We start from the raw sequence: 24,525 nt of genomic DNA, 5'->3' as shown, positions 1-24,525 counted from the left end.
CACAGTTAGACTTCCTCTACTGCTTTTCAGATTCTACTGCAATGGTACAGTACTATTCAAAAGTCTGGACACACCTACTCTTTGTTTATTTTTAATATTTTCTCCTTTAAAACAAAACAGGGAAGGTATCAAACAAATGAAATAACACATATGTGATTATGCTATGATAAATATTGTCTATTGTAGAGTTTGCATCATTTGAAGTAACTTTCCTATACTTTGATGACAGCTCTGCATGCTCTTGGTGTTCTCTTAACCAGCTTCATGAGACAGCAACCTACGATGCTTTTACATCAGTCTTCAAGATGTTCTCACATATGCAGAGCACTTGTACGGTGAGGAACTAATCTAATCATTTGAACTAATCATTTGAATCTAAAATTGTGTTTTAAAAATGATTTTGTATATATGCTAACACCTTTCCCAAATTCTATTGTTCTTGAAAACAAATTTAAGCATAATCCATTAGATTAAAATGCCTTTATTACTATTAAAAACACACATCTGTCAAGTGTGTCCAAACTTTTGACTGCTACTTTACGTGCGAGAAACCTCAAGTAATACTATCTATTTTCTTCTTAACCCATAACTTCTGTCTATTAGAAGCCTGAAATGTTGCTTTATTTTTTTAAAACATCATGTTCCAGCTGTCTGCTTTGCAGATGTATTTCAGTCTACATCTGACAAAATCTAAAACATTCCTTTAATGATGATTTAAGTGTTGTAGTAGTTCTTTGATGATTTAAGTGTTTTAATAGTTTTATTTACTTTTGGCTAAAGGATTTTGTTCTTTTGTTTGAGTGGAACATATGTACAGTCTGTTTCCACAAAGAGAGTTCTTAAGACAGGTGTGGACTACATTTTTTAACACTGTTCACTCTTAAAAACATTTTAAAAAATGATTTTTGTTTCTGCTGCAGCAAAACCAAACATTTCAACCATTCATTCCTTATTTATTTTAATTAAATCCAGTCATTTTTTAAAAGATGTACTTTATTTTACTGGGAATTAAAGAAATTAGGCAACTAAAAAATTTGTTAATTTTCTCTTTGGTTACAGAGGGATATAGATCCTAAATAATTCTCACTTTGTTCTGCCTTTGATTCTGTGGTTGATCTGAACATTTACCTCGTTTCTGTACTTCAGTGTCCAGGCAGAATCTCTCATGTACTCTTGGCAGGTTATTGTAGTTGTCTATGTTTGTATAGTTGCTCTCAAGGTTTTCATATTCGTTATCCTCCTCCATGGCACTGGTGGCTGTTAGATGTGGGTTCCAAGACTTCTGTGGGAAGATTCGTTATGATCATATCATGTGACAATGAATTAATTTTTTGTAATTTTTTTATGAAAATGAGGGAACAACATTGGTCTGTGTGCCTCAACCACATCTAGGACCTCTATATGTCCTCAACCATATCTATGTCCTCTATATGTCCACGACCATATCTATGTCCATTACCACATCTACCAGCACCTGGCCCGCCTGGTACTGGGTGGGCACTGGGAATTGTCATGCTCTGTTTGTGTTTACGTTTATACAGCGCCTGGAGGTTCATGTTCATTGGACGGACGCGTCGGGAGCCGCATCCCTTGGGAGGGGGTGCTGTCACGGAACGTTCGCCTCCTGCGAGTCACAGGGTTTGGCCTGCCACCTGAAGTGGGAGGATATTTGTTTGTATAGAAACCAGTGTCCTTGTCTACTGGGTGCTGGTCATTGTTGATGTAGCGTTGTCATTGTTAAAGGTAGTCATGTTCATTGCTCTGTTCAATGTTAACCATTAAGTGTTCACGTTTACTGCTTGTGTTATATGTGAGTGCCGCTATGTTTTATGTACTTAAATGTTCGGATATGTCAAAAGAGTCTGTGCGTCCTGCTCCACACCCTTCGGCAGTCAGGCCAGCACATTACATACAACTCTGTGATTTCTTTTTCTCCTCTCTCCTCAGACGAAATTCTTCAGCTACATCCCAGCAATCCAACTACATTCCCGCTGGATCCGATTCCTTCCACTCTGTTCCAGACAGTCGCAAGAGATCAGCTTCCTTTCATCTCTGTTACCATCAACAACTCCTTACCTTCTGGATATGTGCCAACTGCACTCAAAACCGCCAGGGCGGTACCAATCCTCAAGAAGGCCACACTTGACGGCTCCAACGTTACCAACTACAGATCGGTCTCACTTCTCTCTTTCTCTCAAAAGCCCTCAAACAAGCAGTTTACAATCAATTGTCTCTTTTCCTCACCCAGAACCAGCTGCATGATCCCAATCAGTCTGGCTACACACGGGCACATTCTGCAGAAACAGCCCTCATAGCAGTGACGGAGAAACTTCATGCCGCTAAAGCTGCCAAACTGTCATCTGTTTTGATTCTTCTAGACCTTTCTGCAGCCTTTGACACAGCATTCTTCTCTCTATTCTCTCCAGGCTCGGTGTGACTGGCTCTGCATGGAGATGGTTTCAGTCCAATCTGGAGGGACAGTCCTATCAGGTGACATGTAGAGGATCCACTTCCAAACCATGTAGACTTTCCACTGGTGTTCCACAGGGCTCATTATTAGGCCCCCTTCTCTTCTTTTTGTATACTCGTTCTCTTAATGATGTAATAAATTCTCATGGTTTCTCCTACCACTGCTATGCCGATGACCTTCAATTATTTCTTTTTCCACCCTCTGACACGCAGGTCTCGAGACGTATCTCAGCATGCTTGACTGACATTGCGACATGGATGACAGCCCACCACTTGAAGCTCAACCCCAGTAAAACTGAGCTTCTATTCAGCCCTGGTACTCCCAACCTTTACCATGACCTCACAGTTTCCTTCGAGAACTCCCTGGTATCACCATCTGAAGCTGCCCATAGCCTGGGCATAACTGGACAACTAGTTCTAGTTCTCCACTCGTGTCAAATCTAACCCGGTCTTGCAAATTTCTCTTTTGTAACATACGAAGGATTTGGCCCTTTCTCTCACAGGAAGCTACCCAGGTGCTTGTGCAGTCTCTTGTTATCTCAAAGCTAGACTACTGCAACTCGCTACTTGCTTGTTTTCCTCTAAGAGCCATCAGACCTCTACAACTTGACAAGAATGCAGCAGCATGACTGCTCTTCAATCTTCTGAAATTCACACGTTACTCCACTGCTGCGCTCCCTTCATTGGCTCGCAATAGCTGCACGCATCAGATTTAAAACCTTGATGCTTGCCTACAAAGCCAAAAATGGACCAGGCCCTTCATAAATGAGGACAATGGTCAAAGCCTGATCCATACATCAAGTACTTCAAACCTCAAGTACCGCTTAGCTTGAAATACCTTGCTTCAGGACTCATGGACGACAAGCAGTGATATTATTTTCTGTCCTGGCTCCAAGATGGTGGAATGAACTCCCACTTGCTGTGAGGACAGCAGAGTCCCTTGCAGTCTTCAAACACAGACTGAAGACCCATCTATTTGCAGAATATTTAAAGGACAACTGACCCCGTTCCTATATTGACTGAGTAAATTAGGACTTATTGTAGGGTATTGTTTACTATGTTGTGTAACAAACTCTAGCACTTATTGTTTATTGCACTTATCATTATTTAAGATAGACCTATTGTATTTTGTACTTCTAGGCATCAGCATTGATTCCTGTACTTATACAGTATTCTAGTTAATTGGTATGTTGGACTCTAACCTACTGTACTGTTCTAGGATATATTCTGAGGAAAAGACAAAGCACTTTTGTAAGTCGCTCTGGATAAGAGTGTCTGATAAATGCCATAAATGTAAATGTAAATTTAAATGTAATTCTGTCAATATACACTCACCAGCCACTACATTAGGCACACCTGATCAACTGCTCATTAATGCAAATATCTAATTAGCCAATCAGATGACAGCAAATCAATACATTTGGGCATGTACACATGACATGAAGTTCAAACTGAGCATCAGAATGGGGAAGAAAAGTGATTTAAGTGTCTTTGAACATGGCATGTTTATTTGTGTTAGACAGGCTGGTCTGTGTATTTCAGAAACTGCTGATCTACTGGGATTTTCAACCATCTCCAGGCTTTACAGAGAATGGTCAGAAGAAGAGAAATGATCCAGTGAGCAACAGTTGAAACATAAAAGCATGGATCCTTCCTGCCCTATCAACAGTTCAGGCTGATAGTGGTGGTGTAATGGGGTGGGGGATATTTTCTTGGCACACTTTGGGCCCCTTAATACCAATTAAGCATCCTTTAAACACCACAGCCTACCTGAGTATTGCTGCTGACCATGTCCATCCCTTTATGACCACAGTGTACCGTCCACTCATGGATACTTCCAGTAGGATAAAGCACCGTGTCATAAAGTGCAAATCATCTCAGACTGCTTCTTGAACATTAGAGTGAGTTCCCTGTACTCAAATGTCCTCCTCAGATCTCAGTCCAACAGACACCATTAGGATGTAGTGAAACAGCAGACTCACATCATGGATGTCCAGCTGATACATTGGAATTGGAGGGTTTAGATGACCAAGGCCTCCATTTAATCCTCAGTTGCTTGAATTGCATTAGTCATAATTGTAAGCTACTTAAAAGTGGATAAAAGTGCTCATTGCCATAAATGTAAATGTTTTGTAGAGTGCAGTACTGAGGATTCTTTGGTTATTACACATAGTAAAATCTGTAAATGTTTTCTAGAGTGCAGTACTACGGACTGAGTGGTTATTACACATAGTAAAATGTGTAAATGTTTTGTAGGGTGCAGTCCTGAGGACTGTGTGGTTATAACACATAGTAAAATGTGTAAATGTTCAATTTCTTTTCCTTTTTGTTTCTTTCTTCTTTATTAGCCAAGTTTGCTACTTTTATCCACAACGAATCATGTGTGTTAATTCTGGCTTGGTTGCATTGTTATGATTGTTATTACAGTGATACTAGTAAACTCAATACTCCTCCTGGTCATTGGTAGAATCTTAGTGATTGTAGTGAATGTTTTTCTTATCTCTGCTTATTCAATTAACATCCCTTAGTTATTATGTCTATGAGTCAAGAGTGATATTATAATGTTTGGTAGACAAGAAATAATCATGTATTGAACTCACGACTTCCATGAGTGGAGACTAAATTATTAATAATTTATAAATCAATTAAAATTAATAAGTGTTCCCTGTTAATCAGGATGGTACCCCAATTAACCTTATCAACTGTAACTGACAATTTATTAAAAGTGTTAAAACCACTACAGTGTTATAGAAAATTTATTGTGGAGTATGCATTTTAATTAGCACCAGGTTGTGCTCTCATAGGTACAATGCCAGGAACTCCTCTATCCTGCGCTTGACAAGCTCCGGGGATGTAACGCTAACCCTAACCCTAAACAACGTTGAACACGCAGAACTGAGAAGTCAAACAATATAAAGGTAAAGTAGACGATGGGTTAGGGATTGTAGAAAAAAAGTCCAACGACTCTAAACAACAGTCAGACGCACAAACTAAATAGGGCAAAAAATTAAGAACCTAAAACACATACTGGAGAGCGCGCTGTCTGGAAATTAAACAGCAACTAGGCCTGTCTGCAGAATGTGCCCCAAGTATGTTTTCAGAAATTATGACATTAGTTACAGGAAAACTGACTCCAAGAATTATGCATACATGGTCCTAATTTAGTTTTTGGTTGATGCTACAGCAACTTTTTCATCAACTAGCAGCAATCAATGAAGGTCCTGTTTCAGGTGCAATTATTAATTCTGTGGGAGTAAGTGAGTGCCAGTTTTGTTTCCAAAAACAATCAGCTGCCTGTAATCTGTTTGAGTGATCCAGATATTGCCTTTTCTGCCTGACTATATTGCCTGACTATACACAACCTTTTCATCTATACACTCATGAACATTCAGGGACTGCCATCAATATGTGTACCAAGCAACACAATGGGCAGCTCAGGCCTGTGGTATACCTGTCCAAAACCTTAGATGCAGTAGTGCGAGGCTTAATTGCCTGACTATGAGCTGTGGCAGCAGCAGCTATTACGATCACGGATGCAGAAACAGTTGTTTTATCACATCCTTAACTTTCTAGACTTCACATCAGGTGTTAGTGATTCTCAATATATTATCAACACATCACATGATGGCACAAAGGCGAAGAGGCTACAAAAATATTTTGACATGCACAAGTAATTTAACTATTAAAGCCTCAGTCAACAACATAATACTTACATCAAATGCTATCCTTGCCTGAGTTCTTAGCTGAAACATATGACTGTTCAAGAGAAGTTGTGGAACAATCTGCAAACAGATTGGATCTTGACCTTTAGAATTATGGGACAAAGTGTTAATGGTTGATGGTTCCTGTTCTAAACCAGTGATGTTATTTCTTCATGGTTATACTGTTTGACATCTACCCAACAATTTTTTAGAAGCCCAGGCACTTCCCTAAAATTCACCACAAGCAGCTGAACTTGTCAGTTTAATTAGAGCATGTTCTCCGTACACAGATAACCCACTAACAATCTATACAGATAGTTGCTACACATTTGGTGTTGCACATGACGTTGGTTGAATTTGGTCACAAAGAGGCTTTCACACAGCTGATGATGAGCACAATTCCCATTACAAACTTATTTCTGATCTTTTGTGTGCGTGTAATCTGCCAACAAAATTGGTTATAGTAAAAATTAAGAGACACGAGTCCCCAGGGTCCAGTCAGGAGGCCACTAGGAATTTATTGGCTGATGAAGTAGACAAACTTGAACCAAAAGAGGGGACAGTGAGGCCATTGAGCGGTCCATCGGACTGTACTGACACCTTCCTCTCACATACTGTAGCCACTGACCCGTGCTGGTTTGATAATATTAACAGCAGACACTATTGATGATTAATTGTTAATATTAATATCGGATTAAATAAAGCAATGCAACAGAGAAGCAGCAGTGCAGCATGATATGCAAATGATTGAATGCAACAACAAAATTGTCTCCTTTTGAACATTTGATGGTGTGCCCGTTCTCAGCACCGTGGGTCAGAGGAAAACCAGGCCCAAAGATTGATGTCAACATGGACACGATTGTGACAGAGTACACAGTCACTCAGATCAACAAATCAACAAGCAGACAAGCTAATGTAGCTGCCTCTCTTCCACCTCCCACAGGTCAACCAACACACCTGCAGATGAGGTGCTAATCAAACATTTGCTCCCTAGGAAACCAGGTGAGGAGTTGTGTGGACCACCATGTCCTGTGACAGATGAAATGCCTTAATGGATACATGTTAGTCATGTAAAAGATGTATAGAACAGGCTCCTTTTAGAACAGGCTGTGAATTAGTGTGTGTTTGTGTGTGTGTATGATTGTGTTTGTGTGTGTGTGTGTTTGTGTGTGTGTGTATGTATGTTTTTGTGTGTGTATGTGTGTGTGTGTGTTTGTGTGTATGTTTTTGTGTGTGTGTGTTCCATTTTCTCTTGGTTCCACTTTTCTTTCTATCTCTCTTGTTCTTTTTATAGGCTTTGTTGAACCAGCCATTGCCGTATGCGTGGGGAGATGGTCACTTCCTGGTCATAGGTGGTGTTGACTGCTCATTGAGAGAACCGAATGACGACACAACCTTAATGGGGTATTTTACAACCTGCTACCCAAACAACTGATCATCACTGTCGATCCCTCGGACTTCGTGCTATGAACAAGTCGTCTGAGCATTTAGCATTTAGCTGACGTTTGTTACATCTGAGAAATGACAATTATATGGACAATGAAAGTTGTGTCATGAGCAATGCTGTATTCATTTAAAGTGTTGTTATGTCTGCCTGTGTGTCTGCCTTCTGTGTTCCACACACAGAAGACCAACGATAATCTATAACACTATAGGCAATACGCTGAGTACCACACACACACCCACACACACCCACACACACCCACACTATGACTATTCATTGAACATATACAAATCTCTATACAGTTGCTACCCAAAAGAACCTGTGCACTTTGCCTGCACACACACACACACACACACACACACACACACACACACACACACACACACACACACACACACACACACACACACACACAAATCCCACCCACTCCTGCTGGAACTCCAACATGCTTCTCCTGCTTCTGCTCTGTGCTGATGGGAACATGGTGGGTGGAGCAGGGTGGGGCCACCTAGGAGTTCCCACTGGCACAGAGATGCTGGGGGCTCTGTTGAGCCAGCAGGCCCTTAGAAAGTGGCAGAGAGGGGCACTGAGCAGCTGCAGCCAAGCAGCTCAACACCAGTGTACAGGGGCCCCTCTGCTGAGCACACGTAAAGGGATGGAGAAGGGGCCCCTTCACAGCCGCACACATACATACACAACTGCATATTTATATTTGTACATCCTCAGTGTGGATTAATTGAATTGGATCGATGTCGGACATTGCAGACCATGCCACTGTGGTAAATGGAGATATTTAACATTGGTCACAATTGCATTATGGATATTCTAATGAACATTTTGAAGGTTCATGAGATGGCACTGTAAACACACATCTTAAACCCAAGATTAAAAATTTTTAATCATCATCTTTTGGCCTAAAGTTACTGTCATCTTTTTCTGTGACCTCTTTAACTGTAGACGTAAGTTTAATTAACCTCACTGGTCTCCAAATCGCATCTTCTTTTACAGTTAAAGATCTTGGAGTGATTATTGATCCCAGTCTCTCATTCAAAGCTCATGTAAATAATATTTTTAGGACAGCCTTTCTCAGGAGCATTGCAAAGATTAGAAACACACTCTCCTCACATGATACAGAAAAGCTAGTTCATGCATTTATCACTTCAGGATTGGACTACTGTAATGCATTACTAGCTGGCTTGTATCATTAAGTGCCCAAACAAGTTCCAGCTAGTTCAAAATACAGCAGCAAGAGTGATTCAAAGAACTAGAAAATTTGATCACATCACTCCTATCTTATCTGTTACACTGGCTCCCAGCAAAAATTTGCATTGATTATAATATACTTCTAATGACCTAAAAAGCACTGAATTGTCTTGCCCCACAGTTCATGAACTCCTAGTGCATTACAACCAACCACATCTGCTTAGATCAAAAGGTGCAGGCTCTACTAGTACCAAGAATAAGAAAATATACTGCAGGGGGCAGAGCCTTTTCCTATAAAGCTCCGACACTATGGAATAACCATCTTGAAAATGTTCGAGACTCAGACACAGTCTCAGTGTAACAGCCTGAGTGCCACAGAGCGAGGAGTAGGACGCAAAGGCTCCGTGAATGTACACAAACATTTATTGGAAAAGAGGGAAGATAACGGTACTCACATATAACATAACCGATAAACACGAACATGGTGAAAACGAACATAACATTAACTTTGTGAATAACACTTAAACAACACAAACTTGAACAAAGGCAAACATGGACAATGACCAACAATACTGCACACACCAGTCTGGGTTTAAATACATAGACATAATGAGACTTAACCCGGTGCAGGTGTGTGCAGGCGTGGTTACAAACAAGATACACAAACAAGACCCTCCTACGCGGCGGACCAAACCACGTGACTCGTGGGAGGAGAGCTTTCCGTGACACTCAATAATTAAGACTAGGTTGAAATCAGTATAGTCAGGCATTTTATTTACTACTTACCATCTTAGGTAAAGGTGTATTTCTGAGGCTCCATGGCCATTGAGATTTATAGTAAACAGGAATGCTATGAAGCTGTCACATCACCTCTCTTTTGTCACTCAAGTTTATTGACTAATTGCTGATGTTCGAGAGTGCCCACATGTCTGTGTTTGTCCCAGTTAACCTTTTCAACTGTGATTGACAACTTACTAAAGTGTTAAAACCAAAACATAATCATGATATCTTCAGTGGGTGTGTTGATGTCAGTCCTCATCAGCGGAGAGCTACTACCTTCTGTGTCATGCGTTCTAGCCTGAACTTCATCTCCCAGCATTCGCCAGTTGCCAGCTCTGCTGTCAGCCCAGTGCCTCCAATCTTCACACTCGCACCATATTTGCATCCCCGGACTACTGATTGTTCTCACCTTTTGCTCATTACTTTCTTGTGTATTTATACTCATTTATTTCTAACTCATTTACTCACACCTGCAAGCATCTGTCTCTGTCCTGGTTCATGAAAGACTTCGCCACTGTGCAGACAGCAGATGTGGATGCCCTTTCCTCTGGTATCGCTGACCAAGTCAGGTTACTGAAACAACACCAACTAATGTTCAGGGGATTTACTTAGTCTGTCTCTGCTCTGAGCCAGTAACAACATGACCAGCAGAAACAGCTACAGTTGATGGTGGAAAATATGACAGCTGTCCATTACCCTGTTGTCTCTAAGCTCCCCACAACAGTTCAGGTACTTCAAACAGTTACTACTGTGACGGAGCAGACTGGAACTCTCTTCCAAGGAAGCTAATAGCTCATCACCTGTGCTATCTGTATGAGGTCTTCTCGGTCCTCTTTAATTTCTGAGCCGTCCCATTTCAGAGTATATTTTATTGTCTGTCATTTTTGACCCTAGTTTCTGATGTTTCACTATGTTTTTGGATTTGCCCTTTTAGATTTTGTCTGCTTATTTGCATTCTGGCTGTTAATAAATATGCATTTGGATCCTACACTCCGAGAATGTGTGTTCCAAACCCATTAACATACTAGACTTCCATATTTTTCATGATGGCCTCTGTCAGATACAGTTTTAATCAATGCAATTTTGACTATGCATTGAACATATACAGATCTCTATACAGTTGCTACCCAAAAGAACCTGCACTTTGCCTGCACACACACACACACACACACACACACCAACTTTATTTGTGGCACCTTAAGAGTATCAGCTGTAGTCCACTTAGCGCATCAATATATTAAATGCTATTTAACATCAGTTGTGGGTTACCTTTTGTAAGATTGTTCTAGACATAAATAATAATAATAATAATAATAATTGTCACGGTACGGCCCCTCCCTACAAACATCTCCCTGTGTGTGTGTGTGTGTGTGTGTGTTCATCTGTATGGCCACGCCCTCCCTGTGTTTCACACCTGCTCCTTATTGTGTGTCATTAATTTGTATGTATATAAGTCCTGTGTCTACGTATAGGTGTGTTGATGTTTGAACCAGGTTAGTTTGCTAACCACGTTGTCGTCTTTGTGTTAAATAAAACGTTTGTTGTGTTAGACACGGCTCATCCCTGCATCCTGCTTTGCCTCCGCACGTCACAATAATAATAAGTTCACTTTATATGGCACCTTTCACAGACACAAGATCACTTTACAATGAGAGCGGAAAAAAATGAATAAATAAGTAAATACATAAAATTGACACAAACTGACAACGCATTAATTAACAACTACGGATAAGAAAAGAGGTTTTGAAAAGTGTTCGGAAAAGAGGTGTGTGTTAAATTGGGATTTGAAGGAGTAGAGTGTGGAGCAGAGACGGAGAGATTGAGGTAAAGTGTTCCATAGTTTTGGGACCATGACACTAAAGGATCTGCCTCCTGCAGGCAACAGTCTAAACTTTGGGATGGAGAGGAGACCTGCATTAGAGGACTGAAGTGTATGGGTGGGGCAGAAATGGTGTAAGAGTTGAGCTAGGTAGGGAGGTGATAGACCGTGCAGAGCTTTATATGTAAGGAGGAGGATTTTGAACTGAATGTGTTCAGGGACAGGGAGCCATTGGTGTACTGCTGTAGACTAGGGGTGATGTGGACTGATTTCCTTATATGATGGAGGATTTTGTGGCTGAGATTTGGACATATTGAAGTGAGTGGCTGTTTTTTTTTTAGGGATGCCAATGAGGAGAGAGTTACAGTAATCAAGACGGTGTCACGATATGTTCGTTAAAGTGGACATGCCCTCCCTGTGTCTCACACCTGCTCCTCATTGTGTGATTAGCATACATGTGTAAAAGTCTATAATTTATGCATTTGTGTTGTCGGTGTTTAACCCCATTAGCCTGCGTGCTAAGTGTTATATGTTATGTGTGCAAATAAACATATGTTCTTGTGTCTGCAACTCATCCCTGCATCCTGCTTGAACATCCCTCTTACAGAAACACTGGCCAACGAGGGATGCCTGGGAAAAGGAAGAAAAAGAAGGGTAAGAAGGGTAGTAAACACCCCCCCACTGCCCTCGCAAGGAAGCCCTACAGGTTCTTGGGCACACTCCCGACTCCCACAGTAGGAGAGAGTGGTCCAGGTGAGTGTGGTCCTTCTGCGGACGCTGGGGAGTCATGCGGAACTTCATCCTGCCACCAGGACTGGTACAATGATGAGCAGTACTCAGAGTCGGACTCTGTAGACTCCTGTTATCCTGTTATCCTGTTATCCTCGCTCATCCTCGCCTCGCTCCATAAGTCCACAACAGGGGAGGAACCCACTGGACGATTTGGGGGGGACTGGACTCTGCTGAGTCCTACAGAGATCAGCCAGACTACGAGAACCAGCACTCAGAATTGGACTCCGCTGGGTCCTGCAAGCCCTACATGGACTATTATGAGGGCTATGCTGAGTATGGAGAGAGAGAGGAATACAGCGACCTCCGATTATGCGGAGGATCCATCGATGGAGGTGGAGGAAGTCCTCTATGGGGATTCTCCCACAGACATTGATGCTCCGTCTGTCTCCGACACCTATGAGGCGGCCCAAGGCTCCGGTATTGCCTAGTTGCAAGTAAGCCAGCCAGCGCAAAACACCTAGAGGGAACCTCGTTCGAGGAGAGAACTCCCTTCGTTAGGGAACACAGCCCCAGATCTCTTGCACCCGTACTGAAGCCTCGTAGAGGCAGGAAAGAGGCGATACCAGTGCCAACTCCAGAGATGGGCAAGGTGGCTGGTGCGCCCCCTGTGTTGGGACAGCAAAGGTTTCCACCCCCCAAATCGGCGAGGGGCAATTCCCCACAGGCAAGTTGGCCTGCAGCCCAGCCGACAACTGGGGAACAGCCCAGGGCTCTCGCCATCTTACCTGGACATGTTAACTTGTTAAATAATGTTACTATTGTTACTAATGTCACTGTGTCTGTTCCCGTCACATTGTTTGTACCAGATGTTTTGTCCCTTTGGTGTCTGTGTCTGTTAGCGTGTCCGTCTCTGTGTTTGTGTGTCTGTTAGTGTGTCCGTCTCTGTGTTTGTGTGTCTGTTAGTGTGTCTGTCTCTGTGTTTGTGTGTCTGTTAGTGTGTCCGTCCCTGTGTTTGTGTCTGTTGTCATCTTGGTGCCTCTCCTTCCCCCCTCTGTCTTGCTCGTGCTGGCCCATGTTGGGTCATTCAGTGCATTGGCCTCGCCATTTGGCGTTGCTCTCGGGGCCGTGGCTCGATAGGCCGGCGCACCGGGAGTCGCGCCACTGGGGAGGGGCTCTGTCAAGCCTAGCAATATTACAGAGGTGAAAAGGGGCCTTTTTGACCAGAGACGTGACATGGGGTTCAAAAGAGAGACGAGTCAAAGAGTATGCCAATTTTCATAACTGATTGAGGATGAGGAACTGATGAGGAACTGATCAAGATACGGATGAGGAACTGCTCAAGATACCGTCCATATTTAATTTAAGATTGGAGAATTTTGATATTTTGGACTTCAGGTCAATAAGTAGAAATTCTGTTTTATCAGAATTGAGTTTTTAGAAGTTTATGCTCATCCACTGCTTGAGATCTTGGATAAAGGAGAATAAAAGAGGAGGTGGTAGGGTAGTGTTGGCATCTGTGTTAATATAGATCTGTGTGTCATCTGCATAACAGTGGAAATGAAGACCTTGCCCGCAGATCATCTGACCAAGGGGTAGCATATAGATAAAGAACAGGAGAGGGCCAAGGACAGACCCCTGGGGAACACCTTGAGTGATGGTAGCAGTATGCAATTTGTGTTTACCTAAAACAACATAATGTGTTCTATTAGAAATATAGGACACGAACCCATGTTAGTAATGCCAATGGTTGAAAGGTAGGCAAAGTATGTTATGGATAATTGTGTCAAATTTTACATTTATCTGATGCTTTTATCCAAAGCAACTTACAATTACAACTGAGTACATCTTGAGCAATTGAGGGTTAAGGGTCTTGCTCAGGGACCCAACAGTGGCAACTGTTCCCTGACATGCCTGTGTATGTATTTGTGTTTATGTGTGTGTGTGTGTGTGCAGATGCTTCAAAGAAACATGCAGGCTCTCCAAGTAAGAGGGTTTTTTTCTCTTCCTTTATCTCAGCTAACTCATTAAACCACTTATTGCGTGCATATTTAGAACTTTTCTGAGAACCAGTCTCCAGACAGCCTCGGAATGGCTAAAAGCATCACCTCCGCCCCCGCTTGCCACAGAGCCGGCAGGCGACTACCCACAGAGTGTGTGTGTGTGAGTGCGTGTGTGCATGTGTGTGTGTGTGTGTGTATATATGTGTGTGCGTGTGTGCATGTGTGTGTCATTCTGACAGCGTAACCACATTGTCTTCCTGCTTCCTCATCTCTGAGCTGCTGCAGTGTAAGCGTCTGTTCAACCACCATTTATTTATCTTTTGGGAGTCCAAGAATAGTAATGGCCTGTATGATATACACGACTGTGAGGCAAAATATATAGAGACAATATGTTAGTATAGGAGATATGGAATAGGGAATATGGAATATGTTAGTGTAGGAGGTAGGGTATAGGTGATATGTTGGTGTAGGAGGTAGGGTATAGGGGATATGTTAGTGTGGGAGGTAGGGTATAGGGAATATGTTGGTGTAGGAGGTAGGGTATAGGGGATATGTTAGTGTAGGAGGTAGGGTATAGGGGATATGTTAGTGTGGGAGGTAGGGTATAGGGGATATGTTGGTGTAGGAGGTAGGGTATAGGGGATATGTTAGTGTGGGAGGTAGGGTATAGGGGATATGTTGGTGTAGGAGGTAGGGTATAGGGGATATGTTAGTGTGGGAGGTAGGGTATAGGGGATATGTTGGTGTAGGAGGTAGGGTATAGGGGATATGTTGGTGTAGGAGGTAGGGTATAGGGGATATGTTAGTGTAGGAGGTAGGGTATAGGGGATATGTTAGTGTAGGAGGTAGGGTATAGGGGATATATTAGTTTAGGAGGTAGGGTATAGGGGATATGTTAGTGTAGGAGGTAGGGTATAGGGGATATGTTGGTGTAGGAGGTAGGGTATAGGGAGTATAGACAGTTAGACAGACAGTTAGACATATCACCATATTAAACAGACTTTCTCATCATCATTATCACCTGTTTGAATGATGTATTGTTTGTTTATTTGTTTATCTCATGCCTTTACAGTGCTCTACTTCTTGCTGTAAGGGTGAGGAGTAAGGAGGTGAATGCATGTGCGGAGAAGAGCAAGACTTATTAGGGGGAAATCCAGATTCAGAGTCATCAGAGCAGTCCAGGGTCATTGAGCCAATAAGGAGATAATGGGGATATATTACAAACAAACACTCTAAGGCAAACAAGGGAAGCAGGCTATAACATAGGCTAGGAAACACGAAGGCTAGGACAACAAAGCAGGCTCACATAAATGCAAGCTTTGAAACACAGACGCACTTTCATACATCCACCAAACACAAGGAACAGCACAAACACAGGGCATCAGACAGCGTTTCAATACATGAACTTAACAAGGTATGATGAGGGTCAGGTGTGAGCAATCAAAAGAGGGGCGAAGAAAACAAAACTACGGCATGGAACTGAAATACACAAGACAGGGAAAACATGGAACATGGAAGCTGGGAGGGACTAACCGTGACAGTTTCTGGGAACAGCATGGTAGAGTCTGACCTCTGCAATCTCTCTGCTTGATGTTTTTCTGCTCAGCAGGTAAATTTGTGTGTGGACATGCTTGTGTGTGCATGTGAACGTGTATATGTGTATATGTGTCTCTCCACATACTACTACTACTGTATTAGGATATATTCTGAGGAAATGACAAAGCACTTTTGTAAGTCACTCTAGATAAGAGTGTCTGCTAAATGCCATAAATGTCATAAATGTAAATTTAAATGTAATTCTGTCAATATACACTCACCAGCCACTATATTAGGCACACCTGATCAACTGCTCATTAATGCAAATATCTAATTAGCCAATCAGATGACAGCAAATCAATGCATTTGGGCATGTACACATGACATGACATTCAAACTGAGCATCAGAATGGGGGAAGAAAAGTGATTTAAGTGACTTTGAACATGACATATTTATTGGTGTTAGACGTGCTGGTCTGTGTATTTCAGAAACTGCTGATCTACTGGAATTTTCAACCATCTCCAGGCTTTACAGAGAATGGTCAGAAGAAGAGAAATTATCCAGTGAGCAACAGTTGAAACATAAAAGCATGGATCCTTCCTGCCCTATCAACAGTTCAGGCTGGTAGTGGTGGTGTAATGGTGTGGGGGATATTTTCTTGACACACTTTGGGCCCCTTAATACCAATTAAGAATCTTTTATACACCACAGCCTACCTGAGTATTGCTGCTGACCATGTCCATCCCTTTATGACCACAGTGTACCGTCCACTCATGGATACTTCCAGTAGGATAAAGCACCGTGTCATAAAGCACAAATCATCCCAGACTGGTTTCTTGAACATTAGAGTGACTTCCCTGTACTCAAATGTCCTCCTCAGATGTCCAGCTGATACATTGGAATTGGAGGGTTTGGATGACCAAGGCCTCCATTTAACCCTCAGTTGCTTGAATTGTATTAGTCATAATTGTAAGCTGCTTAAAAGTGCCATAAATGTAAATGTTTTGTAGAGTGCAGTACTGAAGATTCTTTGTTAGTCATGTAAAAGATGTATAGAGCAGGCTCCTTTTAGAACAGGCTGTAAATTAGTGTGTGTGTGTGTGTGTGTGTGTGTGTGTATATTTGTGTGTGTGTATGTTTGTGTGTGTGTGTGTGTGTGTGTGTGTGTGTGTGTGTGTGTGTGTGTGTGTATATGTTTGTGTGTGTGTTTGTTTGTGTGTGTCTGTGTATGTTTGTGTGTGTGTGTGTGTGTGTATGTTTGTGTGTGTGTGTGTGTGTGTGTTCCTTTTTCTCTTGGCTCCCCTTTTCTCTCTCTTGTTCTTTTTATAGGCTTTGTTGAACCAGCCATTGCCATATGTGTGGGGAGATGGTCACTTCCTGGTCATAGGTGGTGTTGTCTGCTCATTGAGAGAACCGACTGCTGACACAACCTTAATGGGCTATTTTACAACCTGCTACCCAAACAACTGATCGTCACTGTCGATCCCTCGGACTTCGTGCTATGAACAAGTCGTCTGAGCATTTATTATTTAGCTGACGTTTGTTACATCTGAGAAATGATAATTATATGGACAATGAAAGTTGTGTCATGAGCAATGCTGTATTCATTTAAAGTGTTGTTATGTGCGCCTGTGTGTCTGCCTTCTGTGTTCCAGGTTTTGCCTCTGCCTCTCTGTCCCCCATCCTGAATCACACCAGGTTTTCTGGTGAGCAGAGCACAGAGCACAGAAGAGACAAAGGGCTGAGGGCTCATTGGAGAAGTTTGGCAATCAGCTGCCTGTAATCTGTTTGAGTGATCCAGATATTGCCTTTTCTGCCTGACTATATTGCCTGACTATAAACAACCTTTATTTCTATACACTCATGAACAGGTCCTCTATGGGGATTCTCCCGCAGACATTGATGCTCGGTCTGTCTCTGGCACCTATGAGGCGGCCCAAGGCTCCGGTATTGCCTAGTCGCAAGCAAGCCAGCCAGCGCAAAACACCTAGAGGGAACCTTGTTCGAGGAGAGAACTCCCTTCCCTGGGGAACACAGCCCTGGAACTCTTGAACCCGTACTGAAGCCTCGTGGAGGCAGGAAAGAGGCGATACCAGTGTCCACTCCAGAGATGGGCAAGGTGGCTGGTGCGCCCCCTGTGGTGGGACAGCAAAGTTTCCACCCCCCAAATCGGCGAGGGGCAATTCCCCACAGGCGGGTTAGCCTGCAGCCCAGCTGACAACTGGGGAACAGCCCGGGGCTCTCGCCATCTTACCTGGACTTGTTAACTTGTGAAATAATGTTACTATTATTACTAATGTCACTGTGTCTGTCCCCGTCACGTTGTTTGTACCAGATGTTTTGTCCCTTTGGTGTCTGTGTCTGTTAGTGTGTCCGTCTCTGTGTTTGTGTGTCTGTTAGTGTGTCCGTCTCTGTGTCTGTGTGTCTGTTGATGTTTTTGGTGCCGGTCCTTCCCCCCTCTGTCTTGCTCGTGCTGGCCCGTGTCGGGTCATTTGGTGCTTTGGCCTCTCCATTTGGCGTTGGTCTCGGGGCCGTGGCTCGATAGGCAATATTACAGAGGTGAAAAGGGGCATTTTTGACCTGAGACGTGACGTGGGGTTTAAAAGAGAGAGGAGTCAAAGAGTATGCCAATTTTCATAACTGTGGATGAGGAACTGATCAAGATACCATCCATATTTAATTTAAGATTGGAAAATGTTGATATTTTGGACTTCAGGTCAATAAGTAGAAATTCTGTTTTATCAGAATTGAGTTTTTAGAAGTTTATGCTCATCCACTGCTTGAGATCTTGCATACAGGAGAGTAAAACAGGAAATGGTAGGGTAGTGTTGGCCTCGGTGTTAATATAGATCTGAGTGTCATCTGCATAACAGTGGAAATGAAGACCATGCCTGTGGACAATCTGACCAAGGGCCAGCATATAGATAAAGAACAGGAGAGGGCCAAGGACAGATACCTGGGGAACACCTTGAGTGACTTTTTGTATTTTGTCTCCCCCAGTATTAACAGCGTTAGATCTTCCGTCTGAGATCCATTCTCCAGACAGCCTCGGAATGGCTAAAGGCATCACCTCCGCCCCTTGCCACAGAGCTGGCAGGCGACTACCCACAGAGTGTGTGCGCGCGTGTGTGTGTGTGTGTGTGTGTGTGTGTGTGTGTGTGTGTGTGTGTGTGTGTGTGTGTGTGTGCGCGCATGTGTGTGTGTGCCATTCTGACAGCGTAACCACATTGTCCTCCTGCTTCCTCACGTTTGTCTCTGAGCTGCTGCAGTGTAAGCGCCTGTTCAATCACCATTTATTTCTCCTTTAGGGAGTCCAAGAACAGTAAGGGCCTGTATGATATACACGACTGTGAGCAAAAATATATAGAGACAATATGTTAGTGTAGGAGGTAGGGTATAGGGAATATATTAGTGTAGGAGGTAGGGTATAGGGAATATGTTGGTGTAGGAGGTAGGGTATAGGGAATATATTAGTTTAGGAAGTAGGGTATAGGGAATATATTAGTGTAGGAGGTAGGGTATAGGGAATATATTAGTGTAGGAGGTAGGGTATAGGGAATATGTTGGTGTAGGAGGTAGGGTATAGGGAATATGTTGGTGTAGGAGGTAGGGTATAGGGAATATGTTAGTGTAGGAGGTAGGGTATAGGGAATATATTAGTTTAGGAAGTAGGGTATAGGGAATATATTAGTGTAGGAGGTAGGGTATAGGGAATATGTTGGTGTAGGAGGTAGGGTATAGGGAATATATTAGTGTAGGAGGTAGGGTATAGGGAATATATTAGTGTAGGAAGTAGGGTATAGGGAATATGTTGGTGTTGGAGGTAGGGTATAGGGAATATATTAGTTATATTAGTGCTCTTGTTGTTTATTACCAGTGTCATATAAGAAAGGGAAGGTGGGTGTGTGCATGTGTGCATGTGTGTAACTGAGAGACTGACAGTTAGACAGAGATTGGGGGTGTGGAGAGTTTTTGTTTTTTTTCCTGAAAAATTAATTCTTAAATGTGTATGAATACAGGAATCAACAATGCAGGGAATAGATGCTCAAGACTGACTGCATTGTGTCTAGGGCTGCTGTGTGTTCTCCTACTGGCTGCAATCACAGTGCTGTGGATCAAGTTCACTGCAGAGAGAGACCAGTTACAGACTGGTTACAACAACCTAACTGCAGAGAGAGACCAACTACAGAGCAGGGTCAACAGCCTGACTGAAGAGAGAGACAAGCTACAGAAACAAAGAGTGGGACTCCAAAGAATGTTTTCTCAACCTGTTAAGTGAACATTTCCAGGCTGTTACAGTTCTGTGTAAAAGTCTTAAGCACTCATGAAAATGGTATCTGAAGCTTCTTATATGGGTAATAAGTGTTGATTTACTTAAAACATGTTACAATGTCACCGAGTGATTTTTTGCTTTGTTCTGTAATTCAGCAGTTATATTGAGAGTGAGGCTCTGTGCTGCTCTTCCTGTATGTGTACATATATAGACAGCAGGAGTGTCATTGTGATTGTCATTATCATGCTGAAAGATTTTACATGTCGCTTGGGCTCCACTGGAGGTGCAACAGGCTTGAAGTATTAAAAGCAAATGAAAAATCTTTCTTGCCACATTTTATCCTAATAATAATTTTATTACAAAGATATTTTTTGCATTAATGATATACTAATGTTTGCCTGTGTACTACAGTGGTTATATGCAAAATAAACATGATTTTAAGATAATAAACAAGATTCTAAAGATTTTTGATCAGTGCTGTATATCATTTGTGAACAGCACCAATGTGTTTCTTTCTTAAAGTAATGTTCTGAGAAATAGTTTACCAACTCATTGATTATATTTCTCCGGAAATACCGTTAAGAGGCCATTAAACAAGGCTGGAGATACTTTAGGTCCAGTGTTTACTACGTCTCTACTGAAGAGAAGTACTGGAAAGAGAGCAGACAGCACTACAGAGAGAGAGGAGCAGACCTGGCGATCATAAAGAGCAGAGAGGAACAGGTGAGGGAGGGAGATCAGTTATCCTTCCACTGCCTTTTCATACTTAGCAAACACATTTGCAGGAATTTATGCTTACAATGGTGGGCAACAGTCGAGCTTGGATTGGTCTGACTGACGCAGACAGAGGACATCTGGCAATAAGAGTCACTGTTTTGTTGTTGTTTTGTATTTATAAACCTCTTACTTCTTACTGAACTGAAGGGTAACAGAACACGAATCAGAGCTTGAATCGAGTTCTCTAAATCTCAGCTACTGGGCTAATAAGGAGCCAAACAATGAAGATTTGTAACCCTCAGGACTGTGAAGGACGGTGGTGAGATTTTGAATCTGAAGGGCTGGAATGACCAGAACTGCTCTAACAAAAACAAGTGGATCTGTGAGAAAAGTATTGCTTAGAACTTCCTATTAAAATGATTAATCTTATCAAATTTTGTTATGTTTATAATAGTTGTTCTGTCCTGTTACTTTCTCTTGTGTTGCTGTTGCACAGGACAGATTATGGAATGATTTTTAAAAATATTTTCATATAGCCTTGGTGTGATTATGCATATTCATGACTTGGATGATTTTGGACTCTTTTGTTTTCTGGCTTTGGATAGTGATTTCTCAGTTTTTATATTTGTATTGTGATGATGTTCACTGAGGGACTGTGAACAGCAGAGGAGGGGCATGGTGAGGACTCCCAGGATGCCGTGGGGCCCTTCACTGATTGTATTTTAAAAATGAATGTTTCACATTGTGCTTAAGAGTTCATTTGTGTGTATGTGGTTGGTCTAATTTAGTTGTATCCTTATTTCTTTTTTTTAGCAATTGGTAGTAGTTGTTAATGTCACATAATGTATATGTGTACATTATGTGTGTACATTGTGATTTTAGTTAATCCATCCCAATTTCCCCCCAACAATAAGGTGTCAAAAGCAAGCACTACAACATATGTAAACAATCAGGGGGTTAATAATAAATCCCTAAATGCCATCTTAAGCCTGTCCTATGCCGACACAATGGCTGTTTTAGCCCCTTGCAGCATTGCACTTTGAACTTTCGTAAGAGTGAGAGACCCATACTTGCACATCAAACAGAAACAGGAAATTTTTACAATGTGAAGTCCAAGTACACTTTAAACAGGAAATACGTACTCAACCCATAGGTAATGCTATCAATTGTCTATTCACATTTATTAGAGAACAAGTGGACAATAATATCTAAAATTATATACTCACTTACAGTGAATATATGAATATTACTTTTCTGTTGACTATATAAGACTTTTTAAAAGGAGGTTCCAAAATTAGGGAAAATCATATGGCTTTACAAACACACAAAGATGAAAGACCTTCAACAACAAGCTCTTCTTCAGTAAGAAGAGGAAAAAAAAACAGAAGGAAAGTTTTATATTCACAGAAAACTGATGCAACTGGTGCATTACACAGCAATACTACTTTGGAAAAAAACAGAACCAAATTTAAGCCTCCTCTGAGTCCTTCTCACTCCCCTTATACACTTTCTCTCTCTACAGTATGTAGTTATAATTGATGGGCAACTGGTTTCTCTCTTTATAGTCAGGTTGTTAGTAGCTGCTCTGTGACCCACCAAACTGTGATTGCAGCCAGCAGGAGAACACACAGCAGCCAGTCTGGAGTATAGACTCCCTGCAGGTCTCCTCCTAGAGAATCAAAGGTAATCATGTGCTTTTATCTAGTTGTATCTCCACGTTCATAGTGTAACGGTGAGCGGTTAGGAGGCGGGCACACGTGCGGAGAAGAGCGAGATTTTTTATGCACAACGGATGGGGGCCAATCTTCTCTGTGGCCAGTCCCGAGGCTCCCGATCTCATTTGCTCCGTCCCTGGCATTCCTGGACCCACAGTTCACCCAGAACCCAGAATCTGCCCAAATTCCTGTCTCAGGTCACCTCTGTGACCTCTCTGGCAAGGAGACAGGACTATGGCAATAGAGAGTCAGATGTTGTTTCATATGCTAAGTAGCCATGTGCAATTGAGCATGTATGTCAAGTAGGCATGTGTTTCTTGCTGTTAAACTGTTTTTTAAAAAGCAGTATATACGCTACCTCCGTGTGTGTAATTATATTTTTAATCATGATTAAGATTGCATGCAAAAATTCAGCAGATGAATGTCTCATTTTTATTGCCTTCATATTGTTTATCATCATTTTAAAAAATATATCCCATTATATATATTGTTAAATGTGCATGATCATTTAAGAATAAGATTAATAATAATAATATTTACTTAATTGAATGTTAATTGAATTAAGTTAATTTAATCGATTTATACACGGAAAACTGACCTGTTTGAATAGCACTCGTTTATTGTTCATCAAATAAATAATATCAATCAAAATAACAAGTGCATCTTTTGTAAGCATATTTTGTCTAATTACCAACAAGTCACAAACACGCTCATTCACTTTATTAAAGAACAAAGTGGTTTAAATTAGTGCCCATTCACTTTGTGCACTAGAATGCAGAATAAACTGCTGGTCATTCAATTTGTGAAATGCAAAGTGATTTAAATCTGCTCATTCACAAAGTGAAGTACAAAGCAAAATAAATCAGTGTGCACCATGTGCATCACATGGTGAGAAGTACAAACAGAATAAATCAGTGCTCATTCACTTTGTGAAGTATGATATAGTATTAAACAGTAATCATTCACTTTTAAAACTACAAATGATTATGAAACAGTGCTCATTCACAACACAGAGAACAGATCACTGACCCTGTCCAGCATCTCCTCCTCATCTCCTCCTTCCACTGTTCCATGATCTTCCCCACTGCTGTGCAGAAGTTCACCCCACGGAAATGGCTGGAGACGCTTGCATACAGCCACGAGGAGCAACTTCAGACACCAGACAAGAGTCAGTCAAAGGCACTCCATGACTCAGTCATCCACACACCCTGCACGCTTGCATGTCTCTCCCCACACAAGCAATAAAAGCCGGAAGATGGAGCGCTGGTGCCAGAGCAGGCAGAGGCGGTCACCACGGTTGCGGAGTGCGTGTGCGGCTGTCTGCTCTTCTTCGTGTCTCTGCACTGGATGTACTTTTGCAGTGTCTCCATCTTGCTCTCAGGCCTCACCTTCTGCCACCGGATCCACTGCACATAGCATAATTCACATTCCACCGCTCCTGTGTTTGTTTTACATGAATTCAGTACCTACCTCCTCTTGAAGTGATTTCATATGTATTTGCATTTGTGCCACACGTCTGCCTGACACAAGCTGTCCACCTAATACTGTCATTCACTCTGATCCTGACTCTGACCTTAAACACGTAACTTTAACCCTGCATGAGCAAAAGAACAATGCTTCATGTGGCACACTCATTCAGATGTAAGCAATCCAAAAGGAGACAACAGTAATAGCCTAAAGTTAATGCTCATGTTAATTAATCTGTACTGGAGGCTGGCTGCAAATATGGAAAAACAGACGTCTGTCTTAGAAGAGCAATGATAATCACCTCAAAAATGAGGGACGTGCCAATAGCAGTTTTCCTGCACACGCTGCCTCAAGCAGAACGCATGTCAACAGTTTGGACTTACTCATCCATGCAGTCTGTACTTCACATGTGGACTTGCTATCCAAATGCATCATTTTTTCTTTCTGTTTTCCATTTTCATGTGATGAGATGATTGCATATGAGGTAATGTAAGGCTACAACATTTGTAATTTACAGGACAACCTCGGCCAATTTAATGTTTGCTGTCTAACACTGAAGCTTGAATATCTCTACAGTTAACCAGGTCTTCCTTGTACTTGGTCTGCTTCGCTTACTGTACAGCATTGGCTTTCAAAGTGTTCTTCCAGTATATCATAACAAATTTCAC

At 42.0% G+C, this 24,525-nt stretch overlaps 1 protein-coding gene and 1 long non-coding RNA gene across 3 annotated transcripts in view; both read left to right on the top strand.

Moving 5' to 3' along the window:
* LOC145651318 (uncharacterized) overlaps positions 1-23,806 on the top strand; it is a gene marked incomplete at its 5' end in the record, with an annotated part of 33,846 nt that extends 10,040 nt beyond the window's left edge. Inside the window, 7 exons of the mRNA XM_081697629.1 lie at positions 19,856-19,955; positions 20,544-20,681; positions 20,744-20,815; positions 22,288-22,358; positions 22,548-22,637; positions 23,404-23,558; positions 23,772-23,806. Coding sequence (XP_081553755.1) covers positions 19,856-19,955; positions 20,544-20,681; positions 20,744-20,815; positions 22,288-22,358; positions 22,548-22,637; positions 23,404-23,558; positions 23,772-23,806 — 661 coding nt within the window. The remainder of the gene's footprint in view (positions 1-19,855; positions 19,956-20,543; positions 20,682-20,743; positions 20,816-22,287; positions 22,359-22,547; positions 22,638-23,403; positions 23,559-23,771) is intronic.
* Positions 228-5,184, top strand: LOC145652415 (uncharacterized). 2 transcript variants are annotated; one of them, XR_014118721.1, is made up of 4 exons: positions 228-335; positions 1,542-1,743; positions 2,683-2,785; positions 3,056-5,184. It is a non-coding gene; the product is annotated as an uncharacterized LOC145652415 (long non-coding RNA). The 2 variants fall into 2 exon arrangements; XR_014118718.1 differs by having other exon boundaries at positions 2,683-5,184.
* Positions 23,807-24,525: the final 719 nt, after the last annotated feature.

The sequence above is a fragment of the Electrophorus electricus genome, chromosome 1 (assembly GCF_041902795.1).
Source record: "Electrophorus electricus isolate QZ-2024a chromosome 1, ASM4190279v1, whole genome shotgun sequence".
Lineage (NCBI taxonomy): Eukaryota > Metazoa > Chordata > Actinopteri > Gymnotiformes > Gymnotidae > Electrophorus > Electrophorus electricus.
This window is presented reverse-complemented; position numbering and strand designations above follow the sequence as displayed.